The following is an 18,730-nucleotide window of genomic DNA, read 5'->3' on the forward strand; positions in this document are numbered from 1 at the left end:
CAGTGGAGCCAATTATCTCCTGCACCCCATGAACAAGACACTGGGATATGTACACAGACAGATGTGAGTTACCAGAGAGCAAGGGATTCAAGCTCTAAAACTGGCCAGCAGAGCTGAAGCGAGATCTGGTCAAAAGCGATCAATAATTACTCCCATTTTACAGATGAGGAACACTGAGGCTGAGAGAGAAACAATTAACACAAGGCCAGCCATGGCAGGAGGTTTTTGTTTTTGTTTTCCCTTTGTGGCTGTTAAAGCCAGAAAGCCTTGGAGATCTACTGCAAATCACCCAGGGATCTAACAGTAAATCCCAATCTACATTCTGCACTACATCACAGGGACTCTATTAGGATGTCGTGACCCTCGCATGGATCTCCAGGGTTGTCAGAGGCAGGGCAGGGTAGGTACGATCTCCTTTCCTGCCACACATACATGACGGAAACTGTCCAATCCAGCCGCTAAAGAGAGTCTCCTTGACACAGTGACGATATACCACAGTAGAGAATCGTCTCTCTCATTAGGAATCGAAAATAAAACTTCCAAGAGCCCTTATAAAAATCTATGGTGCAACTACACTTGGAATACTATTTCTGGTCACTGCACCTAAAAAAAGACATTGTAGAGCTGGAAAAGGTGCAGACAAGAACAACTAAAAAGGGCTGGAGCAACTCCCCCTATGAAGAAAGGTTACAACAGTTGGGATTGTTTAGTTTGGAGAAAAGGTGAGCAAAGGGAGACATGACAGAGGTGCACAAAATTATGCCTGGTGCGGAAAAAGTGAATAGAGGGATGTTTTTGTCCCTCTCACATAACACTAGAACCCAATGGGGTCACCCCTTGAAGCTGATTGGTGGGAGATTCAGGACAAATAAAAGGAAGGGCCGTGGCTCCATGGCAGAGCACCTGCCTTGCAGGCAGAAGGTCCCAGGTTCAATCCCCGACATCTCCAGGTAGATTTGGAAACAGCCATGCGTGAAACCTTGGAGAGCTGCTGCCAGTCAGTGCCTACAATACTGGGCTAGGTGGACCTGACTCAGTATAAGGCAGCTTCCGATGTTCACACAGGGCATAGTTAAAACTATGGAATTTACTAGCACAGGATGTAGTGATGGCCACCAATTTGGATGGCTTTAAAAGGGGATTGGGCAAATTCATGGAGGAGAAGGCTATCAATGGCTACTTATGGCTATATATTACCTCCAGTATCAGAGGCAGTATGTGGGGGAGGGACGAGTGGGATGGTGCTGTTGCACACATGGGTTTGTGGGTGTCCTACAGGCAGCTGGCTGGCCACTGTGTGAACAGAATGCTGGACTAGATGGCTCTCCTTATGTTCTTAGGTGTTCCTCACCATTGCTGGTTGGATGGCTGGTACCAGCTCACTCAAAGCCACTTCGTCTACCATGTTTTGGGGAAGTGAGTCACAAGTTAAGTCCACACAGCATGATGTATTGCTTCTCTAATGTACATCACAATACATAAGCCGCTCTCTCCTCTGACCTTGGCATAGCCTTCCTTCTGGGCTACTGGGCCAGGGAGGAAATAGGAGCAACAGCATACACAATGGTGCCATGAGGGTAGAACTTTGGGGCAGAGCTCCAGGCCCTGCTCAGCAGAATGCACAGAAGGGCCACCCAACTCCCGGCTTACCACATTTTGAAGAAAGTGAAATAATACATAAAATATATCTAAAGAGGGCTCTTCACCCCACCCACCCCATAAAACCATTAAGTTCAGAGTCTAAAATTATCTAAATATAAAATGCCAAGTTCCTAGCCCAGTATATAAAATACTGTAAATATAAAATACCAAGTTCCTGGCCCTTATGGTTGTGAAAATCTCCAGGCACTTTCAAGCCTGGATTCCAACATTTGGAATCCAGACCCAGGGCCAAGTAGTATTTCTAGCAATCCAGAGAGGAACATGGCTTAAAAGCCCCACATCACCCCTTGCCCATCCCTGTGAGTAGCAGCATCAATTATTCAGGGGGAAAGTGAAAGCAAAAGAGGGAAGGCACCAACGACAGGAGAATGTGAGGGAGACAAAACCTCAAGGTTTCCAAAAATAAAGATTTTATTGGCCCAACTCATTTCGATACAGACTTCTTCACTTGAAAAGTGCATCACTGTGTTTTTTCATCTGCTCTCTAAGCAAACAAATCAATTACTCAACATAAATATTGCCACATTGGCGAATTGGCACGATTTAGCTTTTTGAGGGGAGGAGCATTTGGGAGACTACACCACTGAGCCGAGCATGAGAGCATGCTGGCTGGATTCCAGGCTATGGACAGACCTCTCCTTCCTCCATGTGCCTAATCCCCTTTTAAAGCCATCAAAGCCGGGCATCGACACCACATCTCGTGGCAATGAGTTCCACAACGTATTTATGCACCATGTGAAGAAATGCTCTCTGCGACCTGCTTCGCACGATCGCCGGAGCCCACGGGCACCAGGTAGGTATCCAAGCGCCTGCCGCCACGGCTTCTCATTACATGCAAACCCAGCAAGGGTGGGCTGTTGAGGTGGTTGACGAGCCACCCAGAACCCATGGACTGTTTTAGGGTTGCAGGTGGCTTATCAACCACCTGAAAAACCCATCCTCTCCGGGTTTGCATGTAACAAGAAGCTACGGCGCGCCTCCGAATATTCAAAATGGCAGCCGCAAGAAGCCCTGCAGGGAAATTCACCCATGATGGCTTCTATTACATGCAAACTGAGATATCCTAGATCTGCAGACAAACTGGAGAGGGTTCAGAGGATGGCAATGAAGATGATCAGGGGACTGGAAACACAGCCCTATGAGGAGAGACTGAAAGAACTGGGCAAGTTTAGCCTTGATAAGAGAAGACTGAGGGGAGATAGGATAGCGCTCTTCAAGTACTTGAAAGGTTGTCACAGAGAGGAAGGCCGGGACCTCTTCTCGATCATCCCCGAGTGCAGGACATGGAATAATGGGCTCAAGTACCAGGAAGCCAGATTCCGGCTGAACATCAGGAAAAACTTCCTGACTGTCAGAGCGATACAACAATGGAACCAATTACCTAGGGAGGAGGTGGGTTCTCCCACACTGGAGGCATTCAAGGTGAGGCTGGACAGCCACCTGTCAGGGATGCTCTGACTTGGATTCCTGCATTGAGCAGGGGGTTGGACTCGATGGTCTTGTAGGCCCCTTCCAACCCTACTATTCTATGATTCTATGACCTAATGCTCATCTACTTTTTGGGTGGGCCCCAAATTCTAGTATTACGAAAAGAAGAAAAAACACCTCTGCTCCCTTTCTCCACACCATGAATAATTTTATAAACCACTCTCCTGCCTCCTCTTCATTGTCTTTCCCCCCCCTTTACCGAAAAAGGCCCAAAGCCTTTAGCCTTTCTTCTGAGGAGAGGTGAACTGCCTCAATAAACGGCTTGGGATCCTTGTAAAAGGTATAATCCGGTATCTGATCCCAAGAAGATTTCTTATCATCTTGCTGGTGAGTATAAATATATTCAGTGCTGGCTCCAGGATCTACAGGTCACTTGGGCAAGGAACCCTCAGACGGCCCCCTCCCTCCATGAGTCTACCTTCTCACCACCATTGTCACCAGCTGCTCTTGTTCCTCCGCTCCTGCCTACTTGACAGGCAGAGAGCCGGGGAGCAAGTAGGCCGTGGCATCTCCTGCTCCTCCTTCTCACCACCACTGTTGTCTGGGCTGGAGCGAGAGGCGGGTGAAGGAGCAGGTTGCCATGGTGAAGAGCAGGAGCAACTTCAGGGGGCTCTTGTTGGTGGGCCCCTGCTGGGGTGTGGGCCCTTGCCAGGTGCCCGACCATGCCTATTCCTGATGCCGGTCCTGACTATGTTCTTCATATGGCTACATTATTTGTAACAACTGTCCAGAAAAGAAGATGCAAACACACTCAATTAATTGCTCTTCTCAAGACTGTCATCCAATCTAAGAATCCAAAACTGAACTAAGATGCTTCTGTAAAGTAAGCCTGGAGTCTGTTCTCTCTCTCCCCCACTCCCCCTTTGCAGTCTCTCATCTCTCCTTTTTCCCATGGCCTTCTGAGCATCGTTATAACAGGTTTGATGCTTCTTAAATTTGTCGCATCCTTGCTTGCCATGTTTCACTATTGTTTTCAGACGGCCTATGATCTCAAGTGAAACAATGAAACAAGAAACAAAAACAAAATAGAAATAAAAATGAGACCGAGTCATTTGGAACAGAACCATACTGATTTTCTAGAGTGACAGACAGTTTGCCGGCTCTGTTTCTCTTGGAAATCTCCTTTCAAACAGCAACCTGGCCACCCACAGCGGTCTACTGATTCCATTCAAGACAAGCATCACGTTCAGCCCTGCACACCTCCATTCCACAATCTCAGCTGCTCACACGCTTCTGCACGCTAGCCGCGCCTGCATGTCACTTGAAGCCAGGAATCCCGGCTCATTACGCCACAAAGCTCACGAGCTGCATGGTAGCGTGTGCCACCCCTTCATTCCCACTTTGCTCTCCTACTCATGCGAGTGGGTAAATAAACCAGCCATGGATAGCTTAGCATTACATCTGAACCCAGGGTTATGGTTAAGTGCGCCCAAACAAGCCAGGATTGTAAGCCAACTTTAAGCTGTACGTTTCCAAGACCGATTCAAGGTGCTGGTTTTAACCCATAATGCCTTACACGGCTTGGGACCACAATACCTGAAGAAGCGCCTCTCCTAACATGAACCTACCCATACACTATGCTCAGCATCTAAGGTCTTCCTCCAGCTGCCTCCTCCGAGGGAAGCTCGGAAGGGAGAGGGCCTTCTCGGTGGTGGCCCCTCAATTGTGGAATGATCTCCCCAATGCGGCCCGCCTGGCGCCAACATGATTTTCTTTTCGGCGCCAGGTTAAGACCTTTCTCTTCTCCCAGGCATTTGGCAGCATATGCTGAGTTTTAATCAATCCAGGATTGTCTTATGGTTATGGTTGATTGCTTGAGATTGCTTGCTTGCTTGAAGTTGTTTTAGATATATGTTCTCTTGTGTATATTGTCTGTGTGTTTTTATGTAAATGGGTTTTAATCTCCGTATGCTGTATTTTTAATGTTTTTAATCTTTGTAAACTACCCGGAGAGCTTTGGCTATTGGTCGGTATAGAAATGTTAATAACAACAACAACAACAACAACAACAATGCGGCCAGTGGGTTGTTGTAGGCTTACAAACCTTGGCTTCTTTGGACACAATAAACCATAATCCCAGGATCAGATGTCGCGCTAAGCTACCCATGCCTAGTTTGTTTACCCAGTCGTGCAAACAGGAGGAGCAAAGTGGAAGCACATAGCTGGCATGCATCACCACGCATCTTGCACACACACTATGCGGTTTAATAAAACACGATTCCTGGCTTAAAGTGATGTACGAATGCAGCCATACCTCTTAACTTGGGACGACTAACTTCAAACCCCTGGCTCATGTTAATCAGAGTTACCGCTATCTCACATGTATTGCTAAACACAGTGAAGGCTAGGAGCTGCAAATATCCAGTCACTGCCGCCCGGGTTGCTGTGACCGGTGGGGTTGTTTCTCCTTCTACCTGGCTCCTAGGAAATCTTCCTTGCTCCGAAGTTTCGCAAAACTTTCTGCATTCCTGGTTAAAGACACAATCCTATGCGTGTTTAGACAGAAAAAAGTCCAACAACTCCCAGCATGCTGGGAGTTGTCGGACTTTTTTTCTGTCTAAACACGCATAGGATCATGCTATAGGGTTCTCAGTTTGCACCAGACCTTTGAGGGTCACGGGCTGGAAAAGCCAGATATCTCCCTTAAAACGAAGACATGGGATTATTTATTGATTCCATTTTTTATCCCACCCTTCCTTGAAGGAGCTCTGAGTGGCATACAGGATTGCCCCTCCCTCCCTCCCATTTTTTCCTCACAATGATTCTGAGGGAGCTTTGTGGCCCAGTGAAGATTCAAATCCAGGTATCCCCAGTTCAGGTTAAGACATTTTACCACAGGGGCGTCAAACAACTTTCAGCCTGAGGGCTGAATTCCATTTCAGAGAAGCTCTTCAAGGCTGCGTTCCAGTGGCGGGAAGGCAGTCCAGAAAGGGAACAGGGCCCCAAATCCCAGCATATTTTAACTTAAACTTTTACCGTCAGTAACTAATGGCACAATCCTATGTATGTTTAGACAGAAAGAAGTCTTACAACTCCCAGCATGCCCCAGCCAGCATTGGAATGGTAGGATTTGTTTTTGTCTAAACATGCATAGGATTGTGCTCTAATCCTTAAGAGAGGCATTTCAACCTTTATAAAATGGGAGAATGGGGGGGGGAGTACGGAAACTGGGGAACCAAACAACTGGTGGTTGGGGAAAAGGGGCTGAGGCCAGGGCAAGGAGGCATGGTCATCTGGTGAACCCAAGAGCACTGGATTGGGACCCCAAGTGCGCCAGCTCTGATCCGCGGTTTAACAAACCAACACCAGGTTTCTGGCACCAGGTGAAGACTTTACCCTACTGCCAGGCAGCATATGATAGGCTTTTAAGCAGGTCATGGGATATTGTTTGGATATGTGTGTGCGCGTGTGAGTGTGTCTGCTGTCTGTTTATATGTTTGTAGCTACCTTATCAGAACCTGTTTCTTTTTTAAAAAAATGTTTTAATTGTTTTAACATGGTGTTTTACGCTTTTACCTTTGCTCTTCACCGCTCTGAAATCTTCTGATGTGGAGCGGTATATAAATATTGTAAATAAATACATAAATAAATAAACTGTTTATTTATTTATTTTATTTTATTTATTTCATTTCTATACCGCCCAATAGCCGAAGCTCTCTGGGCAGTTCACAAAATATTTTAATGTTTTAATATTTTGCACAATATTGTATTTTTAAAGGGCTTTTAAATCTTTGTCAACTGCCCAGAGAAATGTAATAAATGAAACGAAACCTGCTCTACCATTATACACCCTGGCTCTCCTGCGTTTATCTTTCCTGATGATGTGATCATAGGACCAGGAAAGTGACATCAGTTCAGCAGAGGTGGCCTGAATCAACAGGAAATGGGAAATACTGCAGAATCTGTGTTTCAACATGGGTACAGCCACAGTATGGCTGCTGGTACTCACGCCACTGACCAGGTCTACCAGCTCCTGATAGCAGATCTGTCCTTCATCATTGCTCTGTGCCAATGCCACCAGCATCTCCAGTTTTGCAGGGTCCAGGGGCAGTTCATGGCTGTGTACCAGGCTGGCAAAGGTCTCCACGCCAATGAAACCGGTGTTTTCGGGATCAAGCTGCCAAAGAAGGCAAGAAAAGAGTACTGGACCCAAAGGTGCTGAAACAAATTTGGTTAGATTCAAGAGCTGCAATCCAGTCTGGAAGAGCTGTGTTTATTCTGCATAAGTGCAGAGTTTGGTAGTGGATAAAGAATTCAGAATCTTGAACATTTGTAAATATAAAATCCCAAGTTCCTAGCCCTTATGGTTGTAAAGATCACCATTTCTATCAATCCGGAGAGAAACATGGCTTAAATATCCCATGTCACCCCTTGCCCGTCCCTGTGAGTAGCAGAATCAATTATTTGGGGGGAAAGTGAAACCAAAAGAGGGAAGGCACCAATAACAGGAAAAAGTAAGGAAGATGAAACCTCAGAGGTATCCAAAAATACCGATTTTATTAGCCCAACTCATTTTGATACAGACTTCTTCACTTGAAAAGCACATCACTGTGTTTTCTCATCTGTTCTCTAAGCAAACGAATCAATTATTCAGCATAAATATCGCCACATTGGCGAATTGGCACGATTTGGCTTTTTGAGGGGAGAAGCATTTGGAAGACTGATATAGAACATGGATGCCCCCCCACCGAATATATCCAATCCTTCAAACAAGACACTAAAAATGGCAGGGTATGACACAGTTGTTGCAGTGAGCCAAAAACATAAGCTCTCTATTTACCCCCCTGCCCTCTGAATTTAGCAAGGCAAGCGAGTTCTTGAGCACCGCTTTTTGATGCCTTCATTCCACACCCAAACATTTATAGAACACAGGAAACTACCTTATACTAGCTCAGACTAGTTGTCCATCTAGCTCAGTGCTTTATTATTACATTTCTTATTATTACATTTATACCCCGCCATTTTTCTTCTTGCGAGGGACCCAAGGAGGCTTACAGAGTCCCCCTCCTCTCCATTTTATCCTCACAACAACCTTGTGAGGTAGGTTACACTGAGAGTCAGTGACTGGCCCAAAGTCGCCCAGTGAGCTTCATGGCTGAGTGGGGATTAGAACCCGGGTCTCCTGAGTATCCAGCATTCTGACCACTACACCACACCACCACACTAGCTCCCTTAAGAAGTATTGTCTTCTCCAGCCTTTCTCAGTAGAAAACATCTAGTGCCTTCCAGGTGTTTGGTAGTACAGCTCTCAGCATGCCTGACCATAGGCCATGATAGTGGGGATGATGAGAGTTGTAGTCCAAAACATCTGGAGGGCACCTGGCTGAATGACAGGGGCTCCCAAAGGTCTCAGCAGCAGAGAAGGATCTTTTCCCAAAGGCTCCCAAAGGTCTCAGCAGCAGAAAAGGATTTTTTCCCAAAGGTCTCAGCAGCAGAGAAGCATCTTTTCCCATCACCTGCGGCATGATCTTTTCCCCTGCAGATGCTGGAGATCAAACCTGGGGCTTTCTGCATGCAAAGCATGTGCTCGGTAACTCCCCCAAATGTATTCTTGTTGGCTGGCAAACAGCCCAGTTCTACTCCTTTTGGCAGCTGCATGGTTTTAGTCGCAGCCTTGCCAGCTCACCTGTCCAGGAGACACAATGGAGAGTTTGGGGGACACCTTAAAATGTAAAGGGATTTATTGTGGCAGAAAAATGCATCAGAAACCGGGGGGGGGGGGGTCAACTGAGGATCATGCTTCAGGCATCTGATGGTGGGCCCCAGCGTACATAAGCAAAGGAACATTGGAAGGTGACTTATACTGAATCAGACCTTGGTCCATTTAGCTCAGTATTGCCGACACTAACTGGCAGCAGTGACTCTCCAGGGATTCAGGCAGGAGTTTTTCCAGTCCTACCTGGAGACGCCAGGATCAAACCTGCAGCCTTCTGCATGCAAAGCAGGTGTTCTGCCACTGAGCCATGCCCACCCCCAACACACAGGTACATATAGAAAAGTTTCCAAGCGGACTTCAACTCATTTCCCATCAGCACCAACGGGAGCTATTTCCGCAATCACTCTTTGTAGTAGGAGGGGGTGGGGGTGTTTTGGTTGGGATTGTGGCAGGAGAGGGCAAGCTTAACTTCCCTCCCTGTGTGCTGCAACCGTGATAAAAAATACCTCCCGCCCCACAAACATTCCTGCTTCTTCATCTTCTTACTACTACTACTACTACTAACAACAACAACAGCAACACAAAACTGGCATAAAGAAGAGCCCTGCTGGATCAGACCAAGGGTCCACCTAGCCCAGCATTCTGTCCACACAGTGGCCAACCAGCTGCCCGTGGGAAACCCTCAAGCAGGACATGAGTGCAACAGCACCCTCTCACCCATGTTCCCCAGCAACTGGTGCACATCGGCATACTGCCTCTGATACTGGAGGTAGCACAGAGCCATCAGGACTAGTAGCCATTGATAGCCTTCTCCTCCATATATAGATCTAATCGCTTTTTAAAACCATCCAAGTTGGTGGCCATCATAACATTTTGTGTTAGCGAATTCCATAGTTTTAACTATGAGTTGTGTAAAGGACTTCCTTTCATCTGTCCTGAATCTCCCACCCATCAGCTTCATAAGATGACCCCGGGTTCTAGCGTTATGCAAGGGGAGCAAACTGTCTCCCTCTCCGCTTTCTCCAAACCACATAATTTTATACACCTCTGTCATGTCCCCCACTTACTCGCCTTTTTTTCTATGCTAAATAGCCCCAGATGTTGTGACCTTTCCTCACAGGCGAATTGCTCCAGTCCTTTTCCCTTCTCTGGCCATGCAATATCCTTTTTAAGATGCGGTGACCATAACCCTATACTGTACTACTCTGGTTGCCCTTTTCCCATACCTTTTCCAGTTCAAGCAACGTGTATAAAATAAGATGGAGTTAGGCCCTCAGCTATGCTGCCTCACACAACGGTGCTAGAACCAAAACTGATTCTCCTCCCTTCAACATCTCATAGGAATCTCAACTTTCATTGTAAAACAAAACAAAACAAAACACCAGCCTCCCGCCTGTATAAAACACACACAAAAACATCTAGTCTTTGGGCTGTGAAGATACAACTGAAAGTGTCTGGGGGCACTGTGACCTCCAAAAGGCATCTCCACTAATCAACATGACAAACCCATCTTGAGGCATGCAGCTATTTTTGTATTTTGGAAAGATCCATTTCCCCGCTTTTCAGGCTGTCTTGAGTAATGCAAGGAACTGCTGAACCAACAGGGTCTCCTGGAAAAATGATGTGTGTGTGTGTGTGCATTTGATGAAGTGGACTCTAGTCCGCCAAAGCTTACGCCATAAGAAATTTGTTAAGGCTTTAACGTGTGTGTGTTTTAAAAAGCTACATACAAACCAAGCCAAGCTGGAAGGATTGCAAGACAGACAGACAGCAGCACCCCGAAATGTCAAGAGCCTTGCCGAGGGCACCCAAAAGCTCATGGTTTGGAGAATGTAGCAGAGCTTGTAGAACAAAACTATTCCAAAAATGTTATTCATTCATTCATTCATTCATTCATTTCTTTCATTTCTATACCGCCCAATAGCCGAAGCTCTCTGGGCGGTTCACAAAAATTAAAACCAAACAGCACACAATAAAACAATTTAAAATATATAGAACATTAAAACCACAGTATAACAATACAACCACAATAAAACCTAGCAGTAGTGCAGGAGTTTAAAATACAGATTTAAAACAGCAAAGCTAAAAGTTTAGAAAGCTAAAATGCTAAAATGCCTGGGAGAATAAAAAGGTCTTCACCTGGCGCTAGAAGGAATACAATGTAGGTGCCAGGCGAACCTCACAGGGAGCTCATTCCAGAGCCGGGGTGCCATCTTTGCCATGCTATTCCCCGGGGAAGAAAACATACAGTATAGAACAAGCTGGCAATGTTATTGAAGAATGTGCAGGGCAGAAATGGCTCAGGGCGGGCTGGATAGAGGAAACAACCAAGGGCCACCAGGGTGCTTCACCCCCCCGCCTTCCAAGATAAACATCACGGAAAGGGGGGGGACCAACTTGCCCCCCATACATCAGCCACAGAAGGAACAGCTGCAGGGAGCTAGTTTTTCCTTCCCCTTCCAGAAAGAACACCGATCAGAACTTTGAAACCAACAACTGGTGCCTGAGCTTTGCTTCCCCCCCACCCCCGCCTCCTCCCTCCCAATCCCTTTTCCTTTTGTGTCGTGTCTTTAAGACTGTAAACCCGAGGACGGGGATTGTCTTATTATTAATCTGTGGAAGCCACCCTGGGAGCCTCTTATGGCTGACGAGCATGGTAAAAATGCTGTAAATAAATAAACAAACAATAAATACATACGAACACAAAAGTATTCAGGTTTGATCTGCAGATAGCACTCTGCTCCTATCCACGCCCCGGCTAATTCAGCGCAACAGAAGTCTTGCTGCTTAAAAACAGTCACCGGCACTTTAAGGATTTAGCATCACACAAGGGCTTCTGGACCACTGGAATCTTAATGGTTGCTTGCTGTTTCAGGCAGGTGCAAACAGAATGAGTTTTCCTCAAGCCAGGAACAAGTTTTCCTCTTCTCTGTGGAGCTTGCCTCAAGCCGAGAGCACTGTAAGGCATGCCCCACCCACTCCGCAAACAAACAAGAGACCACCTCTCCCATGACTCAGCAGAACACATGGTCTGGTGCAGGGGTGGGCAGAAGGTAGATTTCCAGATTTTTTGAATCTCAAGTCCCAGAAGCCCCAGCCGACATGACCAACGGTCAGGAATACTAGGAGTTGAAGTCTAAAACATCTGGAGATCTACTTTCTACGCATCACTTGTCTAGGTTTAGAGCATTCAGAAGCATTTTTCAATTTGTTAGGTCTTAGATCTGCAAAAGGAGAAAGGGCCTCATCACGGACAGCACCGTGAACCTGACCTTTGGGCCTGAGACAAGGGTGCTTCATTTTGTTAGTATGTGTTTCCTTACAACGTTAAAGTTGTATTTATTACAGCACTTAGCAACATCAAAAGTGGCCTGCTGGATCAGACCAAAGAACTATCTAGTCCTGGATTTTGTTTGCATAGCGGCCAACTAGATGACCCTGGGAAGCCCACAGGCAGGACATGAGCGCAACAGCACCCCCCTGCCCATGTTCCCCAGCAGCTGGTGTACACAGGCTCACTGCCTCTGGTACTGGAGGCAGCACACAGCCATCAGGACTAGTAGCTATTCATAGCCTTCTCCTCCAGGAATTTGTCTGACCCTCTTTTAAAGCCATCCAAATGGGTGGCCATCACTACATCTTGTGGAAGGGAACTCTGTAGTTTGTTTGATTGATCGATTATCTGCCCATCTGTTCGGCTACCCAGCCACACTAGGTGGCTACTAATACTAATAACAAATTTACACAACCAAATGAACAACAACAACAACAAAACTGCTCTAAAAACCCCCCACCCCACCCCACCCCACCCCACCCCAGCCCAAATGCCCGCCTCAACAGCCAGGTTTTAAAGCCTGGTGGAAGCTCATCAAAGAAATAGTTTAACGATGCGCTGTGTGAAGAAGCCCTTCCTTTTATCTGTCCTGATTCTCCCACCAACCAGCTTCATGGGATGATTCATGTTCCTGCCCTTTTTCTCAGCTAAACAGCCCCAAATGTTGTAATCTTTTCTCACAGGGGAGTTGCTCCAGCCCTCGTCCTGCCTGTCCCTTCTCCAGCTGCGCAATATGCTTTCTAAGCTGCAGTGGCCATAACCCTACACTGCACTTCTCTGCATACAAAGCATTACACTATTATCATCAGCTCACCTCAAAGTTTCCAGACTACGATCCAAAGATGACATGGTTTTCCTCAAAAGTTATGGGACTAGGGATGGAGGTCGGGCAGGGGAACAAGGATAAGCAGCCCTGGCTCATTCTGGCCAGCACCAGCTCCACAGTTTTGAGGGCCTTTGAGCAAGACACCCTCCATGTGCCCCCACCTGTAGTGAGTTCACCTTCTCATCGCCATCGTCCCCAGCTGCTTTTGGTCCTCATCCTGTTTCTCATCACTGCTCCCGCTTGCTTCCTTCACAGGCAGACAGCCAGGGAGCAAGGCGGCCGTGGCATCTCGTGTTCCTTCTTCTCAGCACCACCGTTGTCCAGCCCAGAGCAAGAGGCAGGGGAGCAAGCAGGTTGGATAGGTGAAGAGAAGGAGCAACTCCAGGGGGCTCTTACTAGTGGGCACAAAACATCAAAAGGGGAAAAATCCGAATGCACCACTGAATATGGCCCGTAATAATAATGTGCAGTTCTCTAAAATACTCGTGGACTATAAAAATGATTTATTATGCAGATCTCTAAAACGCTCTACACGTTTCATGACTAGGTCTCTTCCGCAGGAGCAATTGATCTGTTTAAAATAGATTTTTTTAAAAACCAGCTCAATTGCTCCTGAGGAAGAGACCTGGTCTTGACATGCGTAGAGCATTTTAGAGATCTGTATAATGAATAAACAATTTTTATAGTCCACGAGTATTTTAGAGATCTGCACAATAAACACATTATTATTACAGTCCATCCTCAGCAGCGCTTCTGGGTTTTTTCCCCCCTTTTGATGTTTTGTGCGTACAGTGGCTTCCCTCTCAGTTTTCTAATTCTTGCCAGGGGGCCCCTGCTGAGGTGTGGGCCCTTGGTAGTTGCCTGACCATGACGCCAGCCCTGATCCTGGCCTTACTCTCTCTCAGTCCCCTTGCCTACCCACCTCCCCCACTTGATGCAAGACAGAATCAAAATCCAGCTTACTATAACAAGCAAGGGGGAAAGGTAGCGAGAGGCCCCACAGAAGAACAGGCAGAAACTCCGTCTCCTACAGACTCATAGCTCCTCAAAGGAAATGTAACATTTCCAGGTTGCCTCCTGGCAACCACATCCCTTCTCACAGCCTGCCATGGAAAAGTACATTTCCAGTTCCTAGGTGCCATTTTGGGACACAACGTCCCTTTCAAACAAAAGTCTGCCAGCCCTGAATAAAGCTTAAGGAAATACTTAAAGTTCTTCAACACCTTGTGTCACATTTTTCCACAACCAAGTATCTGCAATCTTTGTTAGGCCCTTTCATACAAATCCTGGAAGGAACCATGCAATGCAGTCCTACACATGTCTACTCAGAAGTAATCCTCACTGAGGTCAAGGGGACTTAATCTCAGGTAAGTATGTATATAGGATTGCAGCCTTGGTCTGAGAGAAGAGATTTGCTCCTTAAGAGCCACTCAGCCAGCTTCATGCGTGAACACCCTCCCGTGTCCCATTGCTGGGAGATGCTAAAGGTGAGATGATTATGAATACATGGAAGATTTATGGGGGTGAAGGAATGTTTGGTACCAGTGAATGGCTGAAAGCACCAGAAGCTAAGTGAGTGATCAGTCCCTTGGATGAGAGACTCTCAGGAGTAGAGATTTGAACGCCCAGGGAAAAAAATGGAAACATTCAGAAAAAAAAACTTTCCCCCCATTTTTCCCCAAGGATTGTTTTTATTTTTTTCTGAAAAATTTGGAAAATTGAACAGCTTTGGATTATGATTTTTTTTTTTAGAATTTAAGACAAAGTATATATTGTTACCCAGCCTTTACTCCCCCCAAAAATTATTTCCAAAAACAATGTAATAGGAACACGTTTATAGAAAGACTAGAGATGTAAAAAAAAACCTGGAAATGAAGCCATGGGGAAAGATCTTATTCATTGCTTCAGGCAGCGAAATATCTGGGGACAGCCCTGCAAAGCCCTGCTGTTTCTGATCCTGGAGGTAATATATAGCCATCATCACTGGTAGCCATCAATAGGCTTGTTCTCCATTAATTGGTCTAATCTCCTTTTAAAGCCATCCAAATTGCTGGCCATCCCTACATCCTGTGCTAGCCATTTCCATAGTTGACCATGCTCTGTGTGCATAGTTAAGTCCTTCCTTTCATCAGTCCTGAATCTCCCACCATTCAGCTTCATTCCAGGTTCTACTATTACTGGGCGGGGGTGGGGGGAAGAACTTCTCTTTTTAAACTGCTGTTTTATCTGGCACGTTGTTTTATTAATGCTGCATTTAAGTTCTTGGTTTTTTAATTTTCAAAAGCCGTTTAACCGCTGCTGTTACAATCTTGCTCTTTGTGGCATGTTGTCGAAAACGTTTTGTTTTTATGGTGTTATTGTTTGCTGCTTTGGAAATTTCAAATGGAAAGGCAGATGAGAGATCCTGGAAAGGAAGAAATATCATGGAATAAAATATTAACGACCTAGGAGCTCTGGTCTTTATTGTATCCAAACTGCCTGGAAGCGGCACTAAGGGGTCTGATGGTCTTCTAGGTGCTGCATAACAAATTCCAGCATGGTGACAATTAAAGCCCCATGCCCCTAGCAGTCGCTTTTCATCTCTCCCTTGGGAGGTCACTGGGGGATACTGGAAGCTGTTCATGTGGATTATTTAGGTCAGCATATAATAAAGCTACTCAGCTGTCCCTATTGTAGCCAGATGCTCTTTCCTCTGTGCCTCGTCCCAGAACAGGTGCATCACCAAGCGCATCAAGTAACATGCACATTAACAGAGAAGATTACACAAAATGTACACACACAGCAGCCACGTACCTTCCTGCACTACAACCCACAGGCCCATCGTCCCCCTATGCGCACCATGCGGCGTGCATCTACATGACACTCCAATCCTGCTTGCAAGTGTGCCCAAGAACCCTACACCACTGCAGAAGATCACCCAGATGTGCTCACATTATTTTTAAGGAAAGGATCCGGGGCCATCACCATCACCCCTCGCCTGCCTAACCCACCTGTGCAAGCCAAACTGTGGCAGGCCCCTGCAAGAACAGCATGCAGCAAGAGGTGCCCACAAATCAAATGAGCTCCAGATGACTCCAGCAAGCGAGCCAGGCCACATGGTGGAGTCACAGTGCACATAAAAGTTTGAAGAAACTCCAAACATGTGCTTTAGACCTGTTATAGAATTTTTCAGCAGATGGATCACTTGCCTTTTAATCAATTCATCCATCTGATTTAAACCAATGTGAGAAGAGCCATGCTGGATCACCCCACCTGTCCTCCAGCAAATTCAAGACAGCATACATGGCTCTCCCCTCAGTTCTATCCTCACAACAACCTTGCATTTTATTTTATTTTATTTATTGATTTAATACCTCACTATACTGCCTTCCTGCTGAGGCACCCACGGCACTTTGCAATTGTTAACTACAGAAAACAGAAACCCCATCAAGCACAGAAGACAGTCATCTCCGTGTGGTTATCCCCCATTGCTGATGGGATGGGGTTGGGAGTTGAGAGGCCGAAATTGGCAGAGTAGTGGTTTGCCTAAGCCGAGGCGCAATTTGAACCAGGGACTTTGTGCTTTGCGGCTCATGCTCTTCACCAGCACGCTACAACCAGTACTCCAGTCAGAAGTGACAGCAAATCCATCTGTCCTTCTGAAGTGGTCTTTACTAGCCAGCCAAGTAGTTGTCATTTTGACAAACCAAAGCATGCTGCCGAGGATGCGGGGTCTGTCTGAGGCCACCAGGGGGAGAAAATCAGGAGCATGGCACCAGAGCCTGACTGGGGCCCCTTGACCAATCTGCCCTTCTCTAAGAGAATTTCCTCTGCCCCAAAGAGAAAGTCTAACGGGCCTCGAGCCCCTTCCGACACTATCAGAAGAAAAGACTCACCGTTTCCAAGCGGCACAGACATGGCACCCAACGTGACTGTGGTTCCGCTACAACCCAGTGGCTTGATTCCGTCTGTGGGGAAGCCACGCACAGTGCCATAACGTTAATGCCTTTTTTGTGCGCCTGGCATACTGTTGGAAGACCTGGGCTTCAGCCATGGAAATGAGGGACAGTCCAATCTGTTCTCCCAATTCAGGTCCGCTCAATCACTTCAGCAGCCTTGAAGTTTTAGGCTGGACCTACTCAGGCTGGGATAAAAAGGGGGAGGCGGCACCTACGGAACATCTCCCCCCATCATCACAGTGTGGTTCCGTGGGTTGCTGCCATTGCCCTAAAGCAGACCTGGAGTTTCCACAGGACGTGACCTCTGAACGGACACACAGCGCTAGACAGCAAACCCAACCCACAATCCGGAGTGGAAGAGGCATCTAGCCTGTGCCACACCCGCCCCCCATCTGCCCCTTCCCACTGCTGTCAAATCCAGGTAGACCTCTTAAGACCCCACGCTTAAATAATCCACAACCTGCACCCACACCACCTTGAATCGAAACTTGCACTCTGACGCCTCTGCCCACCTGGGCATGTAGCTGGTGGGGAGGGGGCTGGGGGGCCGCCCCCTTAAATTTTCCCTGCCCTCTTCTTTTTTTTTTTTACAAATAATTCAAAAATAGCTTACATTTTTGTCTTTCGAGGGCCTGCAAGCAGGATGAACAGCCCTCCCCCAGGTTTTTTGGTGCGCCCCCCCGCCCGAACTTTTAGTCCGGCTACTGTCCTGGGCCCATCCCCACGCCTCCCCCATCCCGTCCGGCCTCTCCCCCGCCCCCAATCGATGTCCAAGCCCGGCTTAGGAGCCCCAGCGCCGGAGTGGCTCCCGGCGGGCACGGCCACACGTGCTCCGGACGAGGCAGCGGGGGCTGGCGCCGCGCCAGCGAACCCGTGGCGGCTCCGGCCGGCGGGGCGGCGAGTCGGCTCCGGGCTTCGGCCCGAGCGCTGGGGGGAGCTGTCCGCGGTGCTGAGCCGATCCGGGGAGCCTGGCGGGGACAGCGGGCGGGGGCGGCGGCGGCGGAGACCCCGAGCCTTCCAGCGACCGGTCGCCCGCCCTGCCCGCTGCAGGGGGGCCCGTGCCGCTGCTCCCCACCCCACCCCACCCCACCCCACGCCGGGCGCCAAGAGGCGCCACTCCGGAGCGCCGCTGCCGTGGAAACGGCGCCGTGCCCGCCGGGCTCACCTGCTCCTGGATGAGCTGCAGCAGCGAGCTCCTATCCATAAACGCGCCGCGGGGGTCGCCGGCGCCGCAGCAGCAGCAGGGCGCGCGCGGGGAGCCCGAGGCTGCCGCCTTCCCGTGCCGCGCCGCGCCGCGCCGTGCCTCCCCGCTGCGCAGGCGATCGAGGAGCAGCCGCGGCAGCCCGAGCTCCAGAGGCGAGTGGCGGGCGGGCGGGGAGCCTATGGCAGCCCGGAGGGGCGGGCCGAGGCGGGCGAGGGAGGCGTTGCGCAGGAGCGGGGGGGCTGCGCCGCCGCCGCCGCCGCGGACGCGGACGGGCGCCCGGCGCTGCAGCCCCCTCTGGCGCCGCCGCGGAGAACGCGCTGCCCCGCCGCCCGCGCCGCGGGAGGGAGTCGCGCGCCCCTCCCCTCCCCTCCCAAAGGAGGACTGCGGGGGGGCGGGGGGAGGAGAAGGTGGGGGGATTTTATAGCGCGATCCGCTATAAAAATCCCATCGAGTCTCCTGTCACGTCCGCAGCAACCCTAAAAGTTCCGGGGGGGGGGCGCCCAAAAAGTAGGGGGGAGCTCTGGTTCATCTGGTGTGCAGGCCTTTGAAAGACAACGCTGCAAACTGTTTTTTTTTTTTTTAATTATTTGCTTGTAAAAAAATTTTTTAGGGGGTAGAGAAA

General features: G+C 48.4%; 1 protein-coding gene across 2 annotated transcripts in view; it reads right to left on the reverse strand.

Moving 5' to 3' along the window:
* The window catches only part of RHBDL1 (rhomboid like 1), a 43,298-nt gene extending 24,850 nt beyond the window's left edge, over positions 1-18,448 (reverse strand). The window contains exons 1-2 of one of the 2 annotated variants that reach the window (XM_084819214.1): positions 18,070-18,448; positions 7,109-7,267 (exon numbers count right to left, since the gene is read on the reverse strand). In XM_084819214.1, the coding sequence (XP_084675340.1) occupies positions 7,109-7,267; positions 18,070-18,108 (198 nt within the window). In that variant the 5' untranslated portion in view covers positions 18,109-18,448. Of the gene's footprint in view, positions 1-7,099; positions 7,268-18,069 lie in introns of both variants that reach the window. The other variant, XM_084819213.1, reaches the window with a different exon arrangement.
* Positions 18,449-18,730: the final 282 nt, after the last annotated feature.

The sequence above is a fragment of the Heloderma suspectum genome, chromosome 12 (assembly GCF_057233095.1).
Source record: "Heloderma suspectum isolate Gila_16-S chromosome 12, 16-S_ref, whole genome shotgun sequence".
Classification (NCBI taxonomy): domain Eukaryota; kingdom Metazoa; phylum Chordata; class Lepidosauria; order Squamata; family Helodermatidae; genus Heloderma; species Heloderma suspectum.